At 39.0% G+C, this 25,748-nt stretch overlaps 1 protein-coding gene across 1 annotated transcript; it reads right to left on the bottom strand.

The window, feature by feature from the left end:
• Window positions 1–2,496: 2,496 nt before the first annotated feature.
• Window positions 2,497–24,944, bottom strand: LOC149319243 (tumor necrosis factor receptor superfamily member EDAR-like). The gene is made up of 11 exons (XM_089508002.1): window positions 24,882–24,944; window positions 24,044–24,166; window positions 19,606–19,787; window positions 17,800–17,885; window positions 10,657–10,743; window positions 8,728–8,853; window positions 8,554–8,628; window positions 8,136–8,208; window positions 7,276–7,435; window positions 6,044–6,104; window positions 2,497–2,988 (listed from the first exon to the last, which is right to left on the bottom strand). Exons 1-11 carry the CDS (start codon window positions 24,930–24,932, stop codon window positions 2,669–2,671), a joined length of 1,344 nt encoding a protein of 447 aa, XP_089364128.1. The 5' UTR covers window positions 24,933–24,944; the 3' UTR covers window positions 2,497–2,668.
• Window positions 24,945–25,748: the final 804 nt, after the last annotated feature.

Genomic DNA, 25,748 nt, shown 5'->3' with positions numbered 1-25,748 from the left:
CTCATAATTAAGACTTTACAAGGACTCTCTGTCTTAAAATATATGGTTTTTATCCTCTCTTTTTTGGAAAAGATAAAAATAAAAATCAAGAGCATCAACTACACTGTCTACATGGGAATGGATTTGCATAAGGCCCAACAGATCACATCCTAAATCCATTGATCAAACTCAAACTTGGAGAAAAGCAGAGCAGACATAGAACCATCCAAAAACTGTCAGTGTGGCCACTCCTAAAATCAAACATTTTAATATTTTGGTCTCGGGAAGTGTAATACTAATATCATAGTTTTTAAAGGTAAGAGGAAAATCATCATGTTAAATAGGGTAACTGAAACCACTGATACTATATCTATGCAAGTTTAAGTAGTCACCTCTTATTCAAAAGGTCTTCAAACTTCTACCTGTAGGGAGTATTCTCTGCATTTATGTCTGCTGAGGAATATCCGGCATCTGAAATACAGTTCCAGAGAATTCTGTAGTAAGTTGTAAAGTGAATACTTAGTTTCCATGAGGCACATGACCCTTCAGGAACTGAGCAAACTCCCTGACCCTAAATTCCTCTCAGAGCATGGAAATTAATTTGCTATGGCTATTTCACTTTTTAAAATAACCATTTGCTTCAACATTTGTTGTTTTAATCATTTAAGTAGATACTGGTTTGCCATAGGATCCCCATATGTTGGAAACGACTTGAAGGCACACAACAACAAAGCCGCTAAGAATAACAATATTTTAAAGTAAAGTATCAGCTCTTGTTCATTATTAGTCAATTTTTCATAATCTTAAATTATATTTTGAAGTGTAACATTTTAATTTAACAAATTAATTGAATTCATGTTCACAACATGATCATCTTAACAAATTAAATTTCTTTAACAATTGAATGTTATCATTTGATTGCTAACACTAACATATCCAAACTCTAGGGGAAATAGGTAACAGTGAACAGGTTGGCTCTGTTTAAACACTGACAAAACATTACAAGAACAAGTCTACATATGCCTTGGCATCTTGTGCTCTCCTCTCTTTTTTCCTTCTTCATTCATGAGAGCTTTTCAACAAACTGTAGCTTCCTGTTTTTGTGTTTTAATGGAAGGTAGAAAGCCAGCATGTATAGTGGTTAGACTATGGCACTGGAGTCTGAATCCCCATTTAGCTATCGAAACCCGTTGAGTGACCTTGGACAAGTCACCCAATCTCATCCTCAGAAGAAGGCAAACCCTATCTGAACAAATCTTTCCAAGAAAAGTTGGAAACAACTTGAAGGCACACAACAGCAACAGCAACAGGGCCTAACTATCTTAGACTTGCAAATGGTCTTGGAAGATAAGCATGGTCAGCCCTAGTTAGTAGTGCGATAGGCAATCACCAATGTAAACCAGATTGTGTAGGCTATATTTCAGAGAAAAGAATTGAGTATTCCTTGCCTAAGAAAACCCAATGAAATTAATGGGGTTGCCATTGATTGTAGGTACACACAGAGACAGAGACACAGACAGACACACACCAGAAGCGCTCACTGATATCTTTGCTTGTTAACTAATCAAATTCAAAATAAAGTAGAGTTCTCCAAGTCCAGTTATTACAGGAAAGTGTGGTTCCTTCAAAAGTACTCTTGTGCATGAGGAGATGAAGAGGAGAAGAAGGAAGAAGAAGTTAGAAGCTTGAGGCTTACACAGTATCGCTCTGATTTGTTATTACATTGTTCACTGCTACTGATCTTTTCATTAATAGTTCCTCTTACAGTTGCCCATTGAAATAATTGCATTGGTTAAAGTAGATCACAAATGTATTGACATAATAACAGTTCAAGAAAACAGAGTATTAATATTATAAACTGTTTTCTATCATTGAGTTTTCAACATTTGAAACTGAACAGGGAAAATGTGTGAACACCATTTATAGATGCATTATAAACTCATCTAGGTAATGACCTATTTTTGGGAGTTGGTAGATATCTCCAGATACTCCAATGATTAAGGATTAGTCCCCTATTGCTGTGTAAAAGATGACCACAATATTTTTCCTCAAGGCATGATCATATTCATAGATCTCTTCTGCTAACATTATGGTTAGTATGTATTTCCACTAGTATATATAATAAATAGTTCTGAAATGTTTGTGTGGACCAATACCAACAATTCTAATTTTCTGACAAGTGGAGAAATTGGCATGTTATATTAGTTGAACAAAATATAGTTTTAAAATATTTGTTTTTTGTTTTCAAAAAATATTGGATGAGAAGAAACTGATATGCAGAAACTGATATACGGCATTCTTCTGTGTATCCATGCTATATCTGATGTTAGTTACTAATTCTGGCAGACTGGAATAGCATGAGCCACAGCAAGACAACCAAATTTTTTCAATGTAAGCAGTGATACAATTGGTTGATCTGTATATATACTTGTAAACTGAGTCAGAAATGATAATATTTCATCAAGCCAATTGTTTTAGTCATTCTCGTTCTAGAAGTCTTCTGGCTGAGCTCCTTGCGTTTGTCTCTAATAACTATGACAAACCTTTTATCATTTAACTCTTGGAACGATTGTAAATGCTACTGACGTTTGAAGGCCATCAGTACTTTCAAGACACTGCCCCATTCTGGGTGCCATTGCTCTTGCAATCCATATAAATTCTTTGGAAATGAATGTCATAGAAAAACATGTCATGAGGCCACCACTGGATCAGGTTGGGGCATTACTTGTGCCCATTCCAAAATATCTGCACAGAGAGATTCCACAGCATCTAATCGTTCAATCTGCACTAGTTTTGTTAACAGTTCTGGGATACTGTAGCCTGCTGTGCTGATACGATCAAAGAGCTGCATGCCATCTGTCATGCCCCCAATTTCGTCACGCTTCAGTCCAAAGCTCTCAGCAAGGTGACGCCAAGTCTTCACGATGGCTTTCTCTGTGTTGTATGTAGAGCTGAGCATCCTGCTGGTCTTCTCCAGACAATCAAATGGCAACTCTGTGGGACTGAGGCCTAGAAAGAGAGAGAACTGGATTAGAGAGCTTTTTCTCCCTGCATTATGTTTTATTGACAAAAAGATGTATACACAAACTTTGTTTTTATAGTGTAAGGTTGAGTTTCCCTTCTTCAAAATGCTTGGGGCCAGAAATGTTTTAGATTTGGGTTTTTCCCCCCTGGATTGTATATGAGGCTGAAATTTAAACATGAAATTCATTTATGTTTTGCATGCACCTTATACACATAGACTGAAGTCGTTTTATACACAATATTTGTAATAATTTGTGCATGAAACAAAGTTTGTGTACCTTGAACCAAGGGCATGACTAGGGGGTACAAAGATCAGGGCTGAACTGGGTGACAGCCAAAGGGATGTGTGTGGCACCAGTGCTCCTCAAATGTCTCCCTTTTGGCAGAAATGGACTCTGGCATTCACTCATGTCCCTTTAAAAGCCTGGAGCTCAGTAGAAGAGAAGTCATGACTGGGGTAAAGCTCAGTGGACATGGAAAGGAGAGGCCTCAGATTGTTTTGTCTTGTTAAATTTTCTTTTAAAACATAGCATCTTTTCACTTTAATCACTTTAAAATTTCATTTTAATCACACAAAACTATGTAAATCTTAATACATTAAGTCTGTGCTTATGATATTGTAATTTAAAGGTATAACTTTAGTTTTGCTAATAGTTTATGTCACAATTACTGACATTACATTTAATGATATATGGGAATTACAATTTACAAGAAACAGTACAAAAAATTTACTAAGGATTCTGTATGTGTTGTATGGGAAAAGGTCAATGGGGTGTGTGTGTGACACCATGAGGTACTGCATTGGGCGATGCCAACCCCAGTGATGCCATTGCAATGAACCATCAGAAATCAAAGGTGTCACTATCTCAGCCACCCATGTAGACAATTTTGGAGTATTTCAGGTTTTGGAACTCCAGATAAGAGAGACTTAGCCTGTACTACCTGTAAATCTGTGTCTGGACCACGGATAGGAATCATGCAGTTCTCCAGATGTTGTTTGACTGCAGCTCCTTGCAGTCCTTGCCACTGGCTTTGCTGACTATATCTTCTGTGACTTGCAGTCGAGAAACATCTGGAGAGCTGTATGATTACCACCCTCTCCATTTCATATGGGCTAAATCCAACACTAGTCGCTGGTAGAGTAGATCCATTGAAATCAAAGGGCTTATGTAACAAGTACAATTTGTCTACTAATGGAACAAACACTGGATTTAGCCTTATGTATTTCATCCAGTGCTGAATATTTTTTTGAATTTAGCTCTATAACTTCTGTATGTTTTTGCCTCTTTTTACAATGGAAACAATAATGAAACATTGTTTGGTTACAATGTTCTATCTGAAATCTTTCTTTCCAAACACATTTGTTTTACCTAGAGCATAAGTCTGTTGACCCAGTATTTCTCTCATCCTTGTCTTGCTTTCTTCCTTCCTCATCTTTGTGTCATCTTTACAACTGGTGCAAGTTTACAGCCAGCCATCACAGAGGCAGGAGAATTTAATTGGAGGCTTTTGCCCAGAGGGAGAGATACAAACCTACATCTCCAGTAAATGCAAGGAGTATCCATTCATGAGCATCAAAAAGAATCTTACTCTTTCGCTTTAAAGGAAATATTATTTTCACCTCAGGGGCAACACATATCTCAAGTAAAGGGTGACATTCCTAGTGAGGCCTACTAGTTTCCCCATCTTATTTGAGGCTAACAATATATCAAGCTCTGAGGGAGAACATTTTTCAAAAGCTACTTTTGAGCTAAAACTGATTTAAAAAAACACACAGATGGAACTGCTTATGCAGAACAAAAATGCAGATGTAGTTTAAGGGATGAAATTAAGCAATCCATTTCTCACTTCATGTCATAAGCCTTATGGAGTATCTGTTATATTAGTCCTGAAATCTTCCAGGTTATAGGTTGGACCTTTCCTTTCCCCTCTTTGCTTTGTCTGAATGCTGATTATATGATTGCATAGGAACTTTTGACAAGATTATTTATATATATATATATATATATATATATATATATATATAAAATCAAGGTTCACCAGCAAGAAATGGGTCATAACGTTCTGCCCAGCTGAAACTACACACCGCCGCTTCTCTAACCTCTTCAAAAACCTACCTTTTACAAGGTAACCCTCTCCCCCACATGTCCATTTACTGAATGTGGACAGTTGTGGCTGCTGCAAAGAAGCATCTGGCTATGTGCCCATAGCTGGATGCAGATCACTTAGGCAGCCTCTGGACCAAAGCTCCTCGGAGGTCATGGAGAATCACTTTGTATCTTGCTATAGATACATAACTGGATGCTTCTATGCCCCCCTCCCCCCAAACTACATTGATCCAAAGTCATAAATGAATATCTTGGATGATGCAGCATGTAAATATCTTGGAGGATGCAGCATGTAAATATCTTGGAGGATGCAGCATGTTTTGGGAAGGTTTTGGTTGGTGTATAAGGAAAGAAGATAATTCTAACCTCCACAATGACAAAACCAAAAACCAAAAACATATGCATGTGTAAGCTGGACTTACCCATGCAGATAACACTAACAGGAAGCCAGCAATATACATTATGTCAAAAGTGCCTCCTCACTACCTTACCAGAATATTAATAATAATAATAATAATAATAATAATAATAATTTGTTTTATTTATATACCGCTATTCCAAAGATCATAGCGGTGAACAGCAAGTAAGCTAATTTTGCAAGTAAGCTAATTAGCCCCCAACAGTCTGGGTACTCATTTTAGCTCCCTCCTCGGAAGGATGCAAGCCTGAGTCGAGCTTGGGCCCTTTTGCTGGTCTTGAACTCGCAACCTTGTGGTCTTGAGTGAATGGCTGCAGTACAGGCATTTAACCACTGCGCCACCAGGGCTTTTATTTAATCATTGTAAAACTTAACTTTTTTTAAAAAAAATCTCCTTGAACTGGTTTTATCAATAACTACTGGCTGAGTTGTATTGGCAGCTTCTTACTTAAGAAAACAGGTAATAAGATTAATAAAGTAACATTTTCAATTTCCATATTTTCTTTTCACCTACCTTCTGCAACTCCGCATACATTAGCATACAGATCGAGAATCTTTTTCCTCCGGCTTTGTATCTGAAGAAAAGAAAAAGATGAAACATTATTAAAGAGTGGACTTTTAGAGCTTCTCTGGAGGTGTGTGAAGAAACAAACAGAGGCAGCCTGTTTTGTGTATTCTGCAGCTAGGCTGGAAGGAGGAAATGGGTATGAAGTACAAAATGTAGCATGCTGTGACTCTCTGATGTGGTGGTTCTTTAAAGACAGTTTTTAGCTTTTGTAGCTGTGAAGAAAGGATTGTTGTTATTAAAGTGCAAGCACTGCCTATTGAAATATGAAAAGTGGCTGAATATAATTATGAGTGGTGAGGACAAGACTTGAAGATCCTATTTAATTTGTTTCTTTACTGCATGCAGAAGGAGACTAGATAGTGTAGAACAAGCTAATGTAAATCTAACTGCAGAATGAAATTGCAGAATATCAGCTGCTGATGCAGAATATTTATCATGAATGGATCAGACCTGTAAACACACAAGGTACTCCTCCTGAGATTCCACTAAATTGTTCTCTGACTACAGGTCTCATCCCATATCACTCTTGAGGATTTCTTAATTCTCCATTTTTTGGTTTTCACAGGACTACACAGGGGCAGGGCAGGAAAATCCTGATTTGAAAGCAGTTTTCCGCATCTACACTGACAGAAAAATCCAATCTACCTTTGGGTTACCCAGATCCGCAGTGACCATGGGCTTGTCTACACATATCAAGGGGAATTCAGGAGAACTATCAACACAGTTCTCCCTTTGAAACACACCCTGATCTGATAAATGGCAGTATGCATGGCCACATGTGAATGTATGTAGTCCTGACTACTCCCCCCAGCCTCATAACGATGTTGTGTGTGAGTGGTACACACATACACATGTAAATATCTGGATTTTCCATTCAAAACTGTGATATATCTCCCCCTTTTCTCTTGGGATTAACAGCCATGGGTGACGAAAAGGCTTGGATTCAGCCTCAGTCATCCTGTACATTTGGACAGCTCACTGTGAAAATTAGGTAAGACCATTTTATTTGGCCTGTGTAGATACGCCCTTAGACAATTTTTTGTATTCTTGATAATTTTATGTATTCTTCCTTCCAACTCTAGAAAACATTCATCAAAAGAACAGGTTACCACTGGAAGTGCTTACATAACCATGTCATTGACCCAACTCCATTTAAAAAAAAATCCGAAGAGACGTACCCCAGTCCATTTGTTGTTTGTAGAAGATTTGTCTCGAGCCAAATGGACTAGGGACAACAAACACAGGTCTGGTGTTCCTTGTTTGTCAATAGCAGCTTCTTCATCACTGTCCATACTCCGACTTAAAAGTCTCTCATTCTCTGAGGAAGCATCATTTTCACTGGGAAGAAAACATAAACAAAAGGTTACTGAAATGTGCCATGAATGAACTACCACCTGTGGCTTTTACTTTGTCATCTATTCACATAAATTCTAATTATTAAATTAAATACTAAAAATTTAATATATGCACCTTTGTTAGGAGAACTGGCAAAAGTAAATGTTGAAACAGTACTACTTGCCTTATAATAAATACTATGCACTTGTCCCCTCAGTTACATCCTAATTTGGATATTCTGAGTGAATGCTGTGTGTTGGCTTACTTTTGTCTTACAGCACAATCTTACAACTCTTACAACACAATCCTATATATTTCTACTGAAAACAAAGTCCTGTTGGGTTCATTGGGTTCCAGTTGACTTCTTCTATTGAAATTAATGGAGATGAATCCATGTGCAGCAGATTCCTGTCTGCATCTGAACACGTGTGGGGTGTAGTTTTAATTTTAAATCATTCAAACATAGAGAATTTAAGACCTTTCCTTTCAAGAATGTTGTGATGACTCTCAGTTGTTTTCAGACTAATTCATTTCATCTAATGAATGGTAAACATGCTTATTTCAGAGAAAGCCTGAAGGAAATGGGACGAAAGTAAATGGGACTTAATACAGAGTTCAGGATTGTGCTGCATCTCTGTAGCCGATCACTGCAGCTTGTAATCATGTTCCTCCCACACTGCAAGAATGTTTTCATATTACCTACCTCTTGACAACCTTTGCAGGAGTTGCTGTCAATTTTCCGAACTCATCTTTCTCTGAGAAAATAACCACATTTTCTGCAAAAACAGACAAACAAACAAACAAACAAACAAACAAATAAATAAAGACTCCCCCAAAAGCACCCTAACATTGTAGATACAATTGCCTTGTTAGCTTCTCTGGGTGGCTGTTTCAGACCAAATCACCAAAATGTGAAGCTAAGTCCTAGTGTGTGTGTGTGTGTTTTGGGGTCTATTAATTTAGATTCTGATTGCCTAGATGTTTTCCAATTATTCTTCTACTAAATGGAATTTGGAATTAGGCAGTTAAAAGAATAAATTTGCAAGGGACGTTGCATCAGGGCAATATAAGCCCCGTGGGACTTGGTGTGTAAAAATCAGGAATTACAGAATGTTTCCAACCTTGTACTTCTTTCTTTTCTTCCTGCATATTGGCCGGGGCTTCTACAGTCTTCACTGGATGGCTGGTGCAGCACGCTGGAACGGTAAAACATGTCTCTTATTAATAACCACTCTCAGCAGCTGTTGAAGCATAGCGCCTCAGGGCTGGAATTCTCTTTACTAACTGCAAGTTACCTTGAGCTGACGTTTTCGTTTTGACAATGTAGAACATGATGATCAGGACAATAGCTATAGCCATGATGAAAATAGTTGACATAGCAATTATGAGAGCTGTAGCAAGATGGCCTTGTCCAGCAAGATCTGGAAGGACAGAGAGAAATCATTAGGACCAAGGCAGCAACTTAATTTTAATTTTAAATTATGTTTCATACGAGTTTTCATCTATTGATTAAATCACTTTTGTGGCACCTTGAGGATTTCTTGTGGCACCTTGATTAATTTGGGGTGGAACCTTAATGATTTACACATATTATTTGGCATTTGATTTCATGGGCTACAGGCCAGTTCATCTGATGAAATAGCCTATTGTCTGTGAAATCTTTCATGCCAAATGCATGAAAATTAGGCTACAACCCAGATGTGTGTGCCAGCTCCTGCTCCTGATTCAGACCTAGGCAGTAATTCATACTGAAGCAGTAACTGCAATATACTTACATGAAAAATTTCTAACAACCATAAATTTCTTCACTTGCAAAAATTAGAGCAGCTTTCCCTTGGCATTGAAGCCACTGCTTAGTCCCAATTAATCCTTTGTTGTCCCACTTTTTCAGCCTGTACTTTTAAAATGCCCTGGTTTCTCTCTCCTCCTCTTCCAGTTTCTCTCTTTGTGTCCAGTTTGCTTCAATTGCTACAAACTCAGTTCAAAATGCAAAAGTAGTTTGTACTCAATGAACAGCAGGGGAAGAGGAGAGGGGGCTGGAATCTTGCCCTTCCCTGTAGAATTAAGGAAGAGCAAGCTGCTGCAGCCTCTCTGAGTTTGTGTGTCACTCCTCATTCATAGCTTTTGGCATTTTGACTACTATCTGATGCTGCTTGGCCTCATGCATCCCAGTTTTCATCTATGAAATCTTGGAAGGTATGGTCTCTTTCAAAAATAATAGCTAAGTAGGGCTTCTACAACCAAATATAGGGGTCAAACAGAAGGGTTGTAGGGGTGGCTTCAAGCCGCCCCTTCCACCCCATCTGTTTTGCCCCTATCCAAAGATGGTGAACACATGCCATGGCCCCAGTCCATCTTGAAGCCAGCTGAAAAAGGAGCAGAAAAAATCTGCTCCTTTTTTGACCAGGGGAAAAGGCGGCTTTTTCCCACCTTACCACAGCCTCATGGCAGCTTCAAGCTGCTCCAGCGGCATGTAGCATATAAACGCCATGCTGCTAGAGCACCTTGAAGCCGCCCATGTCTGGGCAGCCACCCGACTTAAGGACAGCTTCAGGGCACCATTGCAACATGAGGCATCAAAACACTGCACTCGGATGATGTCCGGACAGCGGCTTAAAAGGGACGTCTGTTTGGGCCCATAGTTGAATTGGGAACATAGGATCACTTAATCCAGCTATGGATACATAAAGATTTGGGATGTTAATGAGTACTAGCAACTGAAAAACGGTGGGCTATTTGTGCCATAAAATTACAGGCAGGTTTTAGTACATGTACACATAGTTGCTCCAATACCTGTAATGCGCAGATTTCTATTTTTCAAATAACCTTAACTGATGATCAAGGAGCCACATTAACTTTTAATCTAAATAAATACATCTCATTTTGCAAAATGCATCACAAAACTGAAATACACTGGCTGCTGAAGAAGGTTTTTTTAAAAATATTCTTCATATATGGGAAAATAGAGAAATATATTATTCTATGCCCAAAGTCTTTGACCCATCACAGAAGAAACAACTTTAACAAAAAAATAGTTCACATTTTTGAGACTCAATTTTCATTGTCATTACAGCGAATCTTTGGCTCCCCTGGTCAGATTTGCCAGCTTTTCATTGAACCTTTTTTCTCTCTCTCCTCTTGACTTGCGTACCAAAGGCCATATACAAATCTGGCTCCTACTGTTTGCTAAAGGGAAAAATAAAATAGTGAATTATTTATCTTACCTTTATGCACATGCGGGAAAGGAGAATGGGTACTTGTTCCAGAAGTACTTGAGAAACTGACTGATACACCAGAGGTAATACCTGAACCTGTAATAATAATAATAATAATAATAATAATAATAATAATAAATTTGTCATAAATTTTCCCAAATTACCTTGTAAAATCTCTGCTATGAATTGGCACATTTTGCACTGGCAGAGCAGTTATTTAGCTTCTATTTAAAAGCTGACTTTATAAGTGAAATGTCAACTCACCTACTGATTTGTACATTTATGATGCCAAGCTGTGAAATATGCATTTTGGCACACATTTATTCCCAACCTAGAGATTTGCCAGCTTTGATTTGAGCATCAGAGAGAAAGAATTAACACTGAAATCCATTGTGGTTTTATGGGAAGGGAAAACATTAGCTTCAGGGGGATGTCAGTGAGACTCTTAAGACTTTCACCTTAGATTTCACTTATATTTTTACCCGTCCTCCGGAAAGCTCAGATACATATTTTCTCTCCTATTTTGCTTTCCCAGCAACCTTTTCAGATAGGTTACAGCAACCTAGTGACATTATTTGCATGTTTGCCTTGGCCTCCATTGCAACTAAACACTAAAATCCTATATGATCATTTACTTATCATAACTTTACATAGGTAAGGCTGTATCCACATTGCAGAAATAATCTAGGTTGACACCACTTTAACTGCCATAGTTCATTGCTATGGAATTTTGGGAACTGTGGTTTGTTGTGGCACTAGAGCTCTTTGACGGAGAAGGCTAAATGTTTCATAAAATGACAGTTCCCAAATTCCATAGCATTGAATCATAGCAGTTAAAAACAGTGTCAACCTGGATTGTTTTTGCAATGCGGATGCAGCCTAAGTAGCAGAGGTGTGAAGAAACCCTGTTAGTGAATTGTGAAGATGCATAACAGGACACAGGCAAGAATTCCATGTGTGCATTGGGCCTGATGCACATCAGTGTGCAATTTGCATCTGTGCAAAATGTACACTGATGCATACTGTTTATGAAACACTTTTCCAGCTTTGCTACATAGCAATGTAACAGCAACCCTTTACTGAACATGGATGTTAAGAAACTGATCAATTTTAATTCCCACATAACCAGTTCTAATTCCTATATCAGTCAGTACTTTGGCCACATCATAAGAAGGCATGAGTCACTGGAAAGGCAATAATGCTAGGAAAGGTAGAAGGCAGTAGGAAGAGAGGAAAACAGCAAGTCAAATAGATAGACTCAATTAAGGAGGTGATGCGCCTGAATCTACAAGACCTAAGCAGAGCAGTGGAGGATAGGGGAGCTTGGAGATGTCTCATCCACAGGGTCACCATGAATCGAGGTTGACTTGAGAGCAACTAAGAACAGCCAAGTTCCAGAATCCCCAAGTCAACATGGCTATACTCATGAAATGATTTATAGACCAAGAAAGTAACCTTTTCAAGCCATGATTGTGTATGAGAAACTAAGGTATCAAAGATAACAGTTTTAATAATATATATATATATATCCTGCCTGTTCCATTTTGGGGATTGAGGCAGGGAACAAGTTTTATGGCATTGATTCAATGAAGATCTATGCCTTGTTATAATTTCTGCCTTCTTATTGTACCAGTGGATCTACAAGTATCTTTGGAATAAAGGTAGATATTATTGTAGCTTGTTGTTTTTTTAAAGCTTAAAACATGACACAAGTTGGACAGTTTATTATGCAGTCTGAGTTTAAAACACAGCTTTCAGTAAAGTAGAGGAATTCTGCAAGGGAGAAGCAAAACCATGCATTCATTCCCATGTGAACATGTAAGCAGGTATTTGGAACTATGATTTTAAAGACAGATTAGTATGTTTAGATCCAATTATCTTGAATGCACACTGGCTGACACCAAAGCTAAACAATAACAACAAAAAGAGTGGTTGTATTGCACATATACAACAACAATAAGCAACAACAACAAAAAAGAGTGGTTATATTGCACATAGGTGGTAAATTATTGATTATTATTATCAGTGTTTAAGACCTTGATTCCCTAGCAAAATAATATTGTCTTGGAGAATGTGGAACTGGAAATTTTGTTTGGCTAACTTCATGTTACAAGGAAAAAAATAACTGCTGTTCTTCAATTCCGGTAAATATAAAACTTTCTTGGCCTGGCTCCATCAGACAAATTTGACAGGAAATTAAGTTCTCTAGTAGTGCATGAAAAATGTCTCACAGCTTATGAAGTAAAGAAATGTGCATGCTCCAAATAAAATGTATTTTAATAAAATAAAAACTATTATACAACATAAAATACTTTAGACAATGACAAAGACAAATACACATTTTAAACTTGGCCAACCAAGTATGCAGTTCAGTGATTTTTGAATGGGTTTTTCCTATAAAAAACTAATGGACCTTCCAAGCATTGCTAGCTATTAAATACAGTACATGTCTGTTATTATAAACTTTCTAAAGTAAAAGCCAAATAGTTTTTTATTCTTATTATGAACATTTTAATATACTGGTTTATTTCACTTGTTCTTTTCAATAAGACCTGCATACATTATGTATAACCTGGCTTTGTCCTTTATGCTATGCTCTTGAAAGAAGGCAATGTAAGTATAGTATTAGCCCAGTAGGTTTAAACATTTAATACTGGTGCATTTGGATGAAGCAGATGTCTGGTTTCTGGCAATCTGGTTCTGCTTTTTATGGGAAGAATTCTTATATGTTTACTCCTTCCTCTCTGCCCCCCCCCCCCATCATCAGTAAAGAGCTATTTTCAAGAGCAGCTTTCAAGATGTTATGATGCCCAACTTCACACTCCATTATGCAGGTCTCCACTTCGATTAGGAACTGACTACATTCCTAAGCCCCTACAGTTGTGTATAACTGACTACAATCCTAAAATACAATCCTAAAATATTTTTAATATATATTGACTGAATACTTAAATGGACAGCCAAGGTATATAGCATGGTATATATCTGACCCATTACATGTGAAATGGATTTTAGCTTGTAGATGATTAGAAGTTGAGTGTGAGCTAATGGTATGATGCAGCAGTAGAAAAGAAAAGTGTGCATTCACAAAACCATTGGTTCAGTTTTAGATGTAGAAATTCTTAGAGGAGACTCATTGAGAGCATTTGTAGCAATGAGAGTTATTAATCAAAAGAAATTGTGTTTGTGAGTCCAAGAACGACAAAGTCTGGATCCATCCATAGTTTCCAAATCATGAGAAATAATAGTTCCTTCTTTACTCTGTGCTAGTCATCTGGGATACTCTAGGGAGAATCCCAAAATGAAAGTAGTTGGTTTAATCTAAAACAATTTCTAGCAGGTTTCATCTGCACCAGCAATTGGTCTTTTGTAAAGCTAACGGGCGTAACTCAAGACCAAACCCAAGACCAAACTATGCACAAAAGCTTTGTATTACAACAGGATAAGTCATTAACATTACATTGTTGCTGGAAAAATTCATTTCCCCTCCTGATACATTGGGGAATGTAGCTAAACTAAATCAAACTGGGAAGTCCAAGGGGATGGCAGATGACGCATCATTGCTCACCTCTTGGACTCCTCAGTTTGTTTGAGTTTTGCTGCCGTCTCCAAATGTCCTGGGCTTTTATCTCTAACCTTTGTACCTACCACTATGAAACTGATCAAACATTAGCAGAGGGTGGGTAGAGTCTGCTTTGACAACAATTAATGTATTTGAGAGCATCAAATCTTTCTGTGCCACACAGGTCAAAAGCTCCATGGCACTTCCAAACCATATTTGTGGAGGGATGCACGTCATGTGCAGATCTCCTGGAGAGTGATATGTGCACAGTGAATAGCTGTAGAAGGTTTAGCAGTCCTCCTACATTGGATACTACCAGTTTCAGCTATCACTTTGTAATCCCTGTCATAATATGCAAAATGGTGCTTATTCCTCTGCTACATTTTTGTCCCTTTCCAACTTCCTTTGCCGTTGCCCCTAAATTAAGTCCAGCTTTTCAACATGAACTCATGTGTCATGCTTTCCAATATTCATTGGTCACTTGTTTCCATTATTCAGTGCTATGAGAATGGTTATAAATGTTTTGGTCTGGGCTTTGGCTCATCTGCTTGACAACCCATCAACCTGGTGCAGGTTCTCACACTCCAATGGAAGACGAAACTTAAGAGAGCTGGGAACTCACACCATTGTTACATGTTGCAACAGGTCAATAGCAGCCTTTTTCCTCTCCCTCTCTCCTCCCCCCACTCCATTACATCGCATTTCAATTAATCCAGGCAAACAATGTGGTATATCGTTTGCTTCTTGATCATCTAGCAGGCTGTAGCTTGTCTAATTCAAGCAAGCTACACTACACTTGTCTTGCTCCATCCACCTCAACATAAGAAAATATTAAGCAAACTTGCTCTGTTGTTCTCTGTTAGCCAACATTCAGTGATGCTTATGTATACCATAACACACAATAGCAGAGATCCTGACTGGGAGATGCTTCCCTCCAACTGTCCCAGTATGACAGGGAGAGTCCTGATTAATCCTCTGCTGTCCCACGTTTTCAGCTGTTTTTAAAATATCTTAGTTTATTTACCCTCTTCCCACTTTCCTCCTTTGTCCTCAGCTTACTTCAATTGCTGCAAACTGAGCTCAAAGTGCAAAAGTAGTTTTCACTCAATTAATTTTGCAGGGGGAGAGGCATGGTGAGGAAGGGGTGATATCTTGCCCTTTTCAGTAGGTTGGGGCACAAGCAAACTGCCACAGCCTCTCCTAGCTTGTCTGCTATTCTCCATTATTACCTTTTGACCACACTCAGATGTTGCTTGGCCAAATGTGTCCTAGTTTACATCTGTGAAATGTTGGAAAACATTATAAAATTCTATACAGCTGGAACCATGTCACATCTCCCTCTCAACCCCACACAAGCAACCCACCTTTTCAGGTGCTGCAGGCTGCCAACATGGCCATTTACTGGTTGGCAGAGAGCAAGGTGCAGAGGAGCAGTATACATCTATGTTTCTATAGTCAGATGCACAGCAACAAACATCATCTGGGACCTCCCAGTGGTCCTCTGGAGGTTGCAGAGTATGATGCCATTACTGTGCATCCATCCTTGCTCTCATGTACAAAAGTAGACTCTCAAAAATGACCTACCTAAAAAGAATGGAGAGCCACCTTCTGTGGCTTTCCAGCTTTCAGGAAAAAGATAATAAGAAACAACACACAGGCAAAAAACAAGTGCAATTTTCTTCCTAGGCGAGTTATAAATGTATAATCCAGTTCCCAGAACATTTTTCTAGTTTGGCAGCCATTCATTAATTAGTTATATCTTATTTTCCTATAAATATTTGTGCTGAGGAACTGAAAGACACATTGCTACACATGGAAATGCCTGTATTTCGGCCTTTGAAAGCTGTTTACTGCAGTCCTTTCCTTGAGTTTCTCATGCCAAAAGTAAATAGGATTATTCTTTTAAAAGGCTTTAAATATGCTTTGTGCATTTTAACAGTTATGCTAGAAGACAGGTCCTCCACTGCCCTTTCATGTTGTGAACTGACAAAATGTCATGTAAAAGCTGTGGGAAACAGAATACATTGGATACAATGGAGATTTTGTTGGGTGGTTTTTTCCCCTCAGTTTGAATAATCCTGATGCCTGATCTTTATAATGTTTTCGGCTTGTTGTTTAGTCCCAACTAGCATAGATCCATTCAATCAATTGTTGAATGGTGAGTCACTTAGGCAAATCTCATTGAATCAATTGGCCTGCTCTAGTCAGGACTAACAACGGGTTTTAGGCCATCTTTATTACTATATTGGATGCATCTTTTTAGAATGTGATGAACACCACATGGGAAAATCTTTTTGGATAAACAGTACTTTGCAAATGACAGAGAACAGTGTTACACAGAACAAAGGGTTACAATGAACATATGAAGACAAGGATGCCTTAGCATATGGAATGACTATGTGAAGCATAAGTGAGTCTGATACCTCAGGAGGAAGAGGAAGGAAGCAGATGTGACAGTTCTAGAAAGGTGGAGAAGGCGCCCTTGAAAGTCTATGTGCCTTTGGAAGCCGATGGCAGTATACAACCACTAATGTGCATGGACAGCCTTCTAGTGTGCCTGGTGTCTGCTGTATTGTATCTATGGCTTTTCAGAGTAGCAAAAGGAAGAAAATCACGCAAGAATGGTGAGACTCTAGGATATCCTGACAAGCACACTATGTGGCCATTGGAATGGAAAAATTGAGTGAGTTTTGGTTTACAGATTTTATACCATTCATGGCCTGCAAGACATTGAACAAAAACATGGATATATCTTTCAGCTTTCTGTCATTAGAGAAAATGGCAAATGTCAAGTTGTCCCTGCCCCCAAAAGTAAAGGTGCCTGTTCAAACATTTGTTAAAAAATATAGGAATATTTTTATTATATGTTTCTTACAAGTTTTGTTAGACTTCTGATAGTCTGTAATTTTCATTTTGTTCTTTTGAAATGTATCAAGTTATATTTCTTTCAAGTAACAAAGAGAGAAAAAATATGTATTTGAAAAATCTGTACAAACTTGCTTAACTCTATGGGAGAAAGGGTAGAATGTATGTACGTTATGAAAAATGTGTGCATTAGAAAAAGCACATAACAAACTATACATATTTCTAAGTAGACATTTTAAAGGTCTTGCAATCCAGTATTGAGACTCTGAGAAAGTAAAAGAAAATACAGCTAATAGATATTCTCATCCCTAGACTGCAACCACATCACATTTCCTTCTGTCTAGAAAAGCTAAATGCACTTTGTTTTACAGAAGCACATGAGTTTCAAGCCATTCCTAAGTCCTAAACCTGTCTTCGGCTGCACCTACGTTGCAAAAATGATGCAATTTGACCCTGCTTTAACTGCCATAGCTCCATGATATTGAATTCTGGGATTTTTAGTTTTGTGAGATATTTAGCCTTTTCTGTCAGGGAGCTCTGGTGCCAGAACAAACTACAAATCCCAAGATTCCATAGGATGGAGCTATGGTAGTTAAAGCACTGCATCATTTCTGCAGTACAGATGCAGCCACAGTCTTTTACCAGGTTGTTCATGAAAGCCCTGGAAAGCATTTTGCCATTTCTCAGTTAGAATAAAATTAAATTGAATTAAATGGAGCACTTACATTCTTTGGTGTTTGGAGGTGCCAGTAAACATGAGTAGCAAACCATTCCATAGATATTTCGTGGCCGGTTTTCTAACATGTAGTAACTGTAACAAAAACACAAGGGAAAAACAACATACCTCAATCTGCTTCCATTCAGTAGGCTTGAAAAACAATTCATTACTGAGATAAAATTGCTGCTTTTAAAAACTCATTTGATGGCTTCTTCTGGCTAGAAATGCTCTTTCTTTAATTGCCTTATGCACATAGTTAAATCAAGCAATAAAGAGAAATGACATGATGTAGTATCACTATCTAAAACAACATAACTTTGTTCACTTAGTTTGCACTCAGCGTATGTGCCTTGAAGTTTCTGTCAATCCATGGCAACCCCATGAATTTCATTGGCCTTTTTAAGGCAAGGAAAGGTCAAAGGTGGTTTGCCAATTCCTCTGAAATATAGCCCACAGCACCTGGTATTCATTGACAGTTTCCCATCCAAGTACTAACCAAGGCTAACCCTTGCTTAGCTTCCAAGACCAGACAAGATCTGGTTCCCTTAGGGTGTTTAGGCCTCTTTGAGTGCCTCTAAAATAAAATAATGGGTGTGTATGTAGAAATGCCCCTAAAAAATGCAGTTAAGCAAACAAATGTGTCCTTTCCACACTGGCTAACGCAAGTAGCAGGACTTTGAAAGTGGCAGAGCTCCACCACTTCCCAGCCCACCCTGCTTTAGGCTGCAGCTCTGTTGCTTTGTTAATTTAAGACATAATTAACTTTTCATATTGATTTCTGCGGGCCAGAAGTGCAACTGATTTTGTCTGGATGCAAGCAGTTTTCTATTTAAAAAGATACTCTGCTTTTATTGGAGAAGCAAAAGTAAATTTCACTGCTCTGCTGCCTAGTGAATTATTTAATGTTTCAATAGATAAAGATCTAGTAATATAATCATGTTTTCTGTGGGAAATGATTAAGGATCATATTCTGGCTATGTTGATAGTCCAGTTAATCAGAACAGTAACTCGTTTCTGCTTCAGGGGAATCAGTGATAATATTAATTTCCTGTTTTGCTGATTTTTATTAACAAAATGTCTTATTTCAATAACTTGGGATTTAGTTTGTATTGACATTATTTTTTTTTTGAACAAACTCTTTTGATTTTACCTCTTCCATCTGCTATCCAATGTATTCTTTCTCCTAATTCTGATATTTGTTTCATATTTCATTTGCTTTAATAAGCATCTACTTTCTTTGATTTAAAACATGCTTTTTAAGGTATGCCTATTACTTACATAGAGCTAATTATCATACACTTAATGAGATGCTGAAACAAGTGTGGCCAGCAGCACAAATGTGACAAATGTGTGCACATCCTCCAGACTAAGTGATGCTTTGGAGATAGGGTTGCCATATCCCACCTGGGGGCGGGACTTTCCCGGTTTGGGGCGGGTCTGCATGGTCCCGCCCCGGTTTGGCCCCACCCCTAGGATTCCCCCCCCGTGAGGCTCTGGATGTGGCTCCGCGATTGCGGAGTCCTCCGAGGCCTGGCTGGGGCTTGGGAGACGCTGTCTCCCAGGCCCCAGCCAGGCCCTGGCAGCGGCTCCGCGATCGCAGAGTCCTCCGAGGCCTTGCTGGGGCTTGGGAGACGCTGTCTCCCAGGCCCAAGCAAGGCCTTGGACAAGCTTTAAAAATGTAGGACCTTTTTTTTTGGCCAGGGGAAAAAGGTCCTACATTTTAAAACCTTGTCCTACATTTTTCCCGGTTTGGAGGTCCTCAGGGATGGCAACCCTATTTGGAGAGATCAAAACCTTGTAATTAAATCCTTACCCGGGAAGGCAAGGCCCACATTCTGCATCGTTCTCTTGATCTCCAGGTGTCATAACAGTTGCTCGATAGAAGCCCTCACAGTCCTTGTGCCGCCTGCAAATCTGATAACCACCTTTAGAAAATTTTTCCGATGGGCAAGGGACACAGCCGTAGTCTTCATCTCTAGTCCCGTATCCACATGTCTGTGGGAGGAAACAAGTCTCTAAGATCAAAAAGACACTTGAGAAAATAATGTTTAAATATTTGAAGGGATGTCATATTGAGGAGGGAGCAAGCTTGTTTTCTGCTGCTCCAGAGACTAGGACCCAGAGCAATGGATGCAAGCTCCAGGACAAGAGATTCCACCTCAACATTAGGAGGAACTTCCTGACAGTAAGAATGGAACACATTCCCTCAGAGAGTGATGGAGTCTACTTCTTAGGAGGTCTTTAAACAGAGGCTGGATGGCCATCTGTCGGGGATGCTTTGATTTAGATTTCCTGCATGGCAGGGGGTTGGACTGGATGGCCCTTGCAGCCTCTTCGAACTCTATGATTCTATGATTCTAAAGCTGAAAATGACTATCACCCACTAATTGCCTGCAGTTTCTGAGGCAGTGCTTGAAAAAAAAAATGACGTTTTTGGATTACAGTCCCTAGAAATCCCCTCCCATCAGCCAACATGGCCAGGACTAATTCACCATTTTCACAGAGTTCCCAGATCTCAGGGCCCGAGTGACAAGGAGACTTGTGCTGTAACAAAAAGTGTGTACATTTCCCCCATTACTTAAGATTTGGTGTTTTTTATTTGAGTGGTATACTCCTTGTAACTGTGGATGATACTTAATTTAGACTGCTTGATCACATCCCCAGGGCTAACTCTCCTGTCACATTCAAAAGGGTTATACCTATGTTGGGGCATTGGAATTATAGGGCCTAGGATAGTCCTGTCCTGGCTACTCTGATTCTCTCTCCTCTTGTAAGCATAAAATAAGACCACTATGCTAAGAAGGGAAGGGACTGGAAGGGTGCAGATCTTTTCTTTTCAAAACTCAGCAGTGAACACAAAGTGAAGTAGATTTTCAGCCAGCTGAAGGAAGGCTCTGCACTAGACTTGTCTTTTGTTGTAATGTGTGAAGCGGATTCTGAGTCATAAATTCAGCAGAGCAACTGGACAATAATTGGATAGCCAAAAAAGTTCCACCAACATAACTTCAGACCATGTTGCCTGTCCCCTACATACCTTCTTGTCACAGACTACCTGATGAAAAGGGAATGTGAGGCTAGGCCTTCTCTGGACGTTATCTGACAAGGGAAATTGGAAGTATAATCCAATGGCAATCCGAACACAATCATTAAGTTTAATGTTATTGTGTGATAGACCACCACACGCAAATTCGGGCAATGGGAAGTCATTTCGAACACAATCATGGGGTTTAACGTTATTGCGTGATAGACTGCCACACCCAAATTTGGGCAATGGCATGCTATTTTGGGGCAAGGGGAAGTCAGTCCGAATGCAATTTGAATTCACGTAAATTTGCTGAACTAGCGAATTCATGTGAATGCATTCTGTCTCCACTTCCTTTTCATTCGAAATTAAGAGAAATTCCTCACGTGTGATGAACTCCTTTGTAGTTTTGAACCCCTGACTTGAGAGAGTAGGAGATGGCACAGTGGCAGAAGAAAAGGGGCTGCATGCTTTGTGAGAATGGGAGATAGCACTGAAAACCTTCCTCATCAGATGATAAATCTGCCCTGCCGAGCTCTCAAGCTGCTCAGGAGCCAACAAAACATCTTTATCTCTTGATGGAGTCAGGTTTTACAGCTATTCTCCCTCTTTGTTGTTATGCCTCAGTTGGAAAAAGACTTAATGGTAACAGAAATGGCACATCAGCTGGGCATGTTCCCAACAGAATTACTGAGCAAGCACATACGTTACCTGGCCCTAGTCTTCCCACTGGAGTAAGATGTATTATGTTTCTATGTAAAATAGAGTATTTGTTCTAAATGTACAGCCATATGTATAAATTAACATGGACGCATTTTGTAAAAATGTAACTTCTCTTGTAGTAGTGTGTCTCCTCTTTTGGGAGGGGCACTGCATAAGCAGCTACCTTACAAAGGACAAATCTCTTTCCATTGTGAACAGCAAAAGAAGTCTTGTAGTACATTTGAGACTAACAGAAAGAAAGAATTTGGCAGCATGAGTTTTCATAGACTTCACTCTACTTCCTCAGATGCTTTTGGTGGAGTAGACTGAAATCTAGAGTTAATCACATGGGATGGATTCCATGCAGAAACTGAATTTAAACTAGAAAAAACCCATAAAAGCCAGTAGCTTTTCAGATGACATTTGTGTGAAGGCGAAATAATGAGACATTAACAAGAACAGAAAGGTCCCAAAATCCACTCCTTTTTACTTTTGGGAACTCCTGAAACTAAAAAGGAGTGGGTTCTGGTGACTTTCCATTCAGGTAAATGTTGTGTTATTTCGCCTTCACACAAACACGTTTGAAAAACAACCCACTTTTGTGATTTTTCCCCCCAGACTTTTAAAACTGGTTTCTTCACGGGATTTAAGCAATTTGCCTCTGGGTGATAAACTCCTAGGAAAGCTCATGCTGCCAGCTTCTCTCTCTCTCTCTCTCTCTCTCTCTCTTAGTTAGTCTCAAAGGCGCTACAAGATCCCTCTACATACTGGTTTTACAGACTAACATGGCTATACCTTTGAATTCTAGCAAAAGAAATGACATTCTGTTAAAGCTCTTCCATTAGGACAGTGATACTCTTCACTTTTTACCCTTGGGAACCCCTCCCCTTTACATCTACATGTGAACATTGTGCCCCCTCTCCCCCCACAATGCAGTATATGAATAAAAATATTTGGTTTATTTAGTGTGCATATTTTCATTTGCATATCCATGTATATTCATAGCTAAACGTCATTCAAATTTATTTAAGTTAATTCAATATTTAAATCACCTCATGTGCAAATTTTACACATAAAAATTTGGGAGGACCCCCCTGGGATCCCACCCACCAGTTAAGAACCACTGCATTAGGCCCCTACACCATTTACTCCAATTCATGAACCAGGCCAAAGATAAATGTGCATGGGTAGATGTGATGCAGAGAGCAGAGAAAAGGCAAGCAGACCCTCTTTTGCTGTTTTACACTGGGCAGAGGGGCTGAAAGAGGCCATTGCTTCCATCTTGGCTCAAGTAGGAGAGGGCAGACCTGATGTTGGACTTCCAACTCGGCTCAATTTGAAATATCACCATTAAAGAATAAATGCTGAGCAGGACAATAAGAGTATGGGCCAAATAAAATGTAATTTTTGGAAATTGCTGTGAGGCAGGAGGGGAAGAGAAACAATTCTGACCTGGCCCTGGCCTATGCCAACTGGCTTTAAAATTCCATTTGGAAGAGGATGGCTGTTTCCTTACCTCATAACAATCATATGGTGGCCATTTTCTAGAAAGTGGGGGAATTTAGAATAATAATAGCCTGTGCATCATGAGCAATCAATTTGTCCAGCAGTATTTTAGAATGCAGTGCTTCAGAAGAGTGTGTATGTTTTGGGTCCATGCGCATGATTCAGTACAGATGTTTTGAGAATTTAATGGGAGCAGAGGAAATGTCTCAGTCAAAGTCTCATGTCATTTATTACTCCAACGGTAGTAAATTCCTAGCTCCACAAGAGGAGGAGACAGTGAACAAGTCTAGCTCTCCTTCTCATTGCCATACCAGGAAAGCTGTGTGGATTTAATTTCTTCATGTTACCCAGTAAAGAGCTCTTCTTAGAAGTAAAGACAAGACATTCCATAGATGGCTTTGGGAAGGAGAGCCTATAAAATTTACTTTTTCTGAAGTACTGCTCCCAGAATCCCCTAGTCACACCTCATTATGCCTACCAGATTCTGGGAGTTAGTTATAACTGGAGTCAGAATCTGGGATTACTAGTTAGTCATCCCAGATTCTAGGAGTAATCAAAAAAGTAGATTTTCTAAGTTCTGATCCAAATACCGTTATCTCCCACCTGTAACCTTCCCATATTTTCCAACTATTTCTTTGTTGTATTTCCCCCTTCTTTCCACAAATAAATAAATAAATAACCATTTAGTAAGGAAATGGAAGAAAGTATTTGACTAGTAGTGCTAAAAGCATTCCATCTAGAGACATTTTGACTGACTATAGCTCTCCAGGGACTTTCCCATCATAGGATTCTTTTTACTGAAAATGGCAGGAACCAGTCCTGAAACCCTTTACATGCAAAGTATGTGCTCTGCCTCTGAGCTATAGACACTCTCCTTCTCTAAAGTGGCTCACTATTATGTTGTAGAGCAAATAACTTTTTCCACTTGTATCTTAGGCCACTGAGACAATGATCAGAACCTTTTTTTATTAGCACCCATAACACTCAATTTCCCAAGGTGACAAGTATGTGACAAGCTCACCATGTAAGGTTCTTCTCCTGGGTCACACTGTGGACACTCATGGCACATCCCAGTTGTCTGGTTGTAGTACTCATTTTCACCACAGTTAGAATATTCAGCATTAGCAGAATACACAAGCGACACCTGTCACCAAAGGTTAAATACAGTTTAATTTCATTTCCCACTCCTGTCAATATGACACATTTGCCCAATATTGTATGAGTTCTTTTCAAGGACTATCAGGCCAGACCTACTATTAGCCATAGGGAGGCAATCACTCCATGGAAGAGATGCTGGGCCAGCTTCTCAGCCATTCCTTCTGAGAACCACCACCCCCCCCCCCCCCATTAGCCATTTCACTCTATTGGAGGACAGAGCTATATGTACCACACAGCTTGTCTAGCATCTCCAAAACTAAGCTGTGGCCAGTGATACTAGACATAATGGCTGGAATCCTGTTGATGACAAATGTGTGTGTGAAACCCTGATGGTCCCCACCCACCCACTATCCACCCCATGGCCAGTAACTGACTATAGCAGTGTGCTGTGGATGCTTGGAAGCTGCCTTCTGAGGTGAGAGATGCATAGAAGTACACGGATGGAGCACTGCATTCTGCATACACATTGTAAGATGCCAGCCATGACTAGCAACCAATCCTCCATGAATTTGACAAACCTCATTTAAAAACAACCAAGTTTGTGGCCACCACAACATCTTAAAATGGGTGACATCTTGCATCAGTAAGGGCCAGCTTTTAATGACCTAGGTTAAAATTAAAAATACTGTATGCTCATTGCTGATTTTTCTCTTTTTTGGAACTATGGGTCTCTTTGACACTTATGTATTTAAATTACATACCATGAGGAATGGAAACATGTGGATCCATCTGCATTCTCTCAAGCATACCATGTTATCCTGATGATTTATCTGAAAAGGAAAAATAAATGGTTATTGTAAGAAAGAACCCACTGGAATAGTTCATTGCTAGGAATGTCTGTTCTTAAATTAGTACTATTGAGTTCAGTGGGATATAAACCCCTGATAAGGATATACACAAGAGCAGTAATCATGCAGTCCTCCAAATATTCTTTGACTGGAACTCCCATCTACCCCAGCCAACTGTTTTACAATTTCTATGAGCCATATATATATAAATCAGTTAAAGAAATACTTTTCATTTGATCTTTAAAAAAAACTCCTTTTTTGCATGGATTAATCATGTCTATACATTTTGATTTAAAAGCTTCATTTCTGGAGGCATGGATTAATCAAGCCTGTTTCAATTTGTAAAAACATTACCAAGGAGGGGAAAATGGATGAACTGGTATTGCTGTTAATTACTTTGGTCTGTACATATGAATCATTACTAAAATAGCAAAAGGAGGCAATGGGAGCAAAGGAGTGGGCAAAAATAATGAATAAACTCCCACCCAAGCTGATGAAACATGTTTCTCTGAAACATGAAAAAAAGAGGAGGGTAGTTGTCCAAGTTTCAGTTGATCTCCACTAATTAGTGCATATTCTTTCTGAAAATGCACAAGAGTGAGTAAAAACCATTTAATACAAGAGAGCATTATGTTACATTTGGTTAGTATTGGTTTGTTTTCTCTCACAGTCCTTTAAAAAAAGTGCCTTCCCAGACATTACAAAGTAGTGGCAAAGAAGGAATGGATGGAAAGAATAGTGTGCGCTCCTACAATATCTTTTTAAATTTATTATTAAATA

Source organism: Sceloporus occidentalis, unplaced genomic scaffold (assembly GCF_023333645.1).
Source record: "Sceloporus occidentalis isolate IW3139 unplaced genomic scaffold, rSceOcc1.0.p SCAF_2, whole genome shotgun sequence".
In the NCBI taxonomy this organism is placed as follows: domain Eukaryota; kingdom Metazoa; phylum Chordata; class Lepidosauria; order Squamata; family Phrynosomatidae; genus Sceloporus; species Sceloporus occidentalis.
The sequence above is the reverse complement of the archived record's forward strand: the minus strand, read 5'-3'. Positions and strand labels throughout refer to the sequence as shown.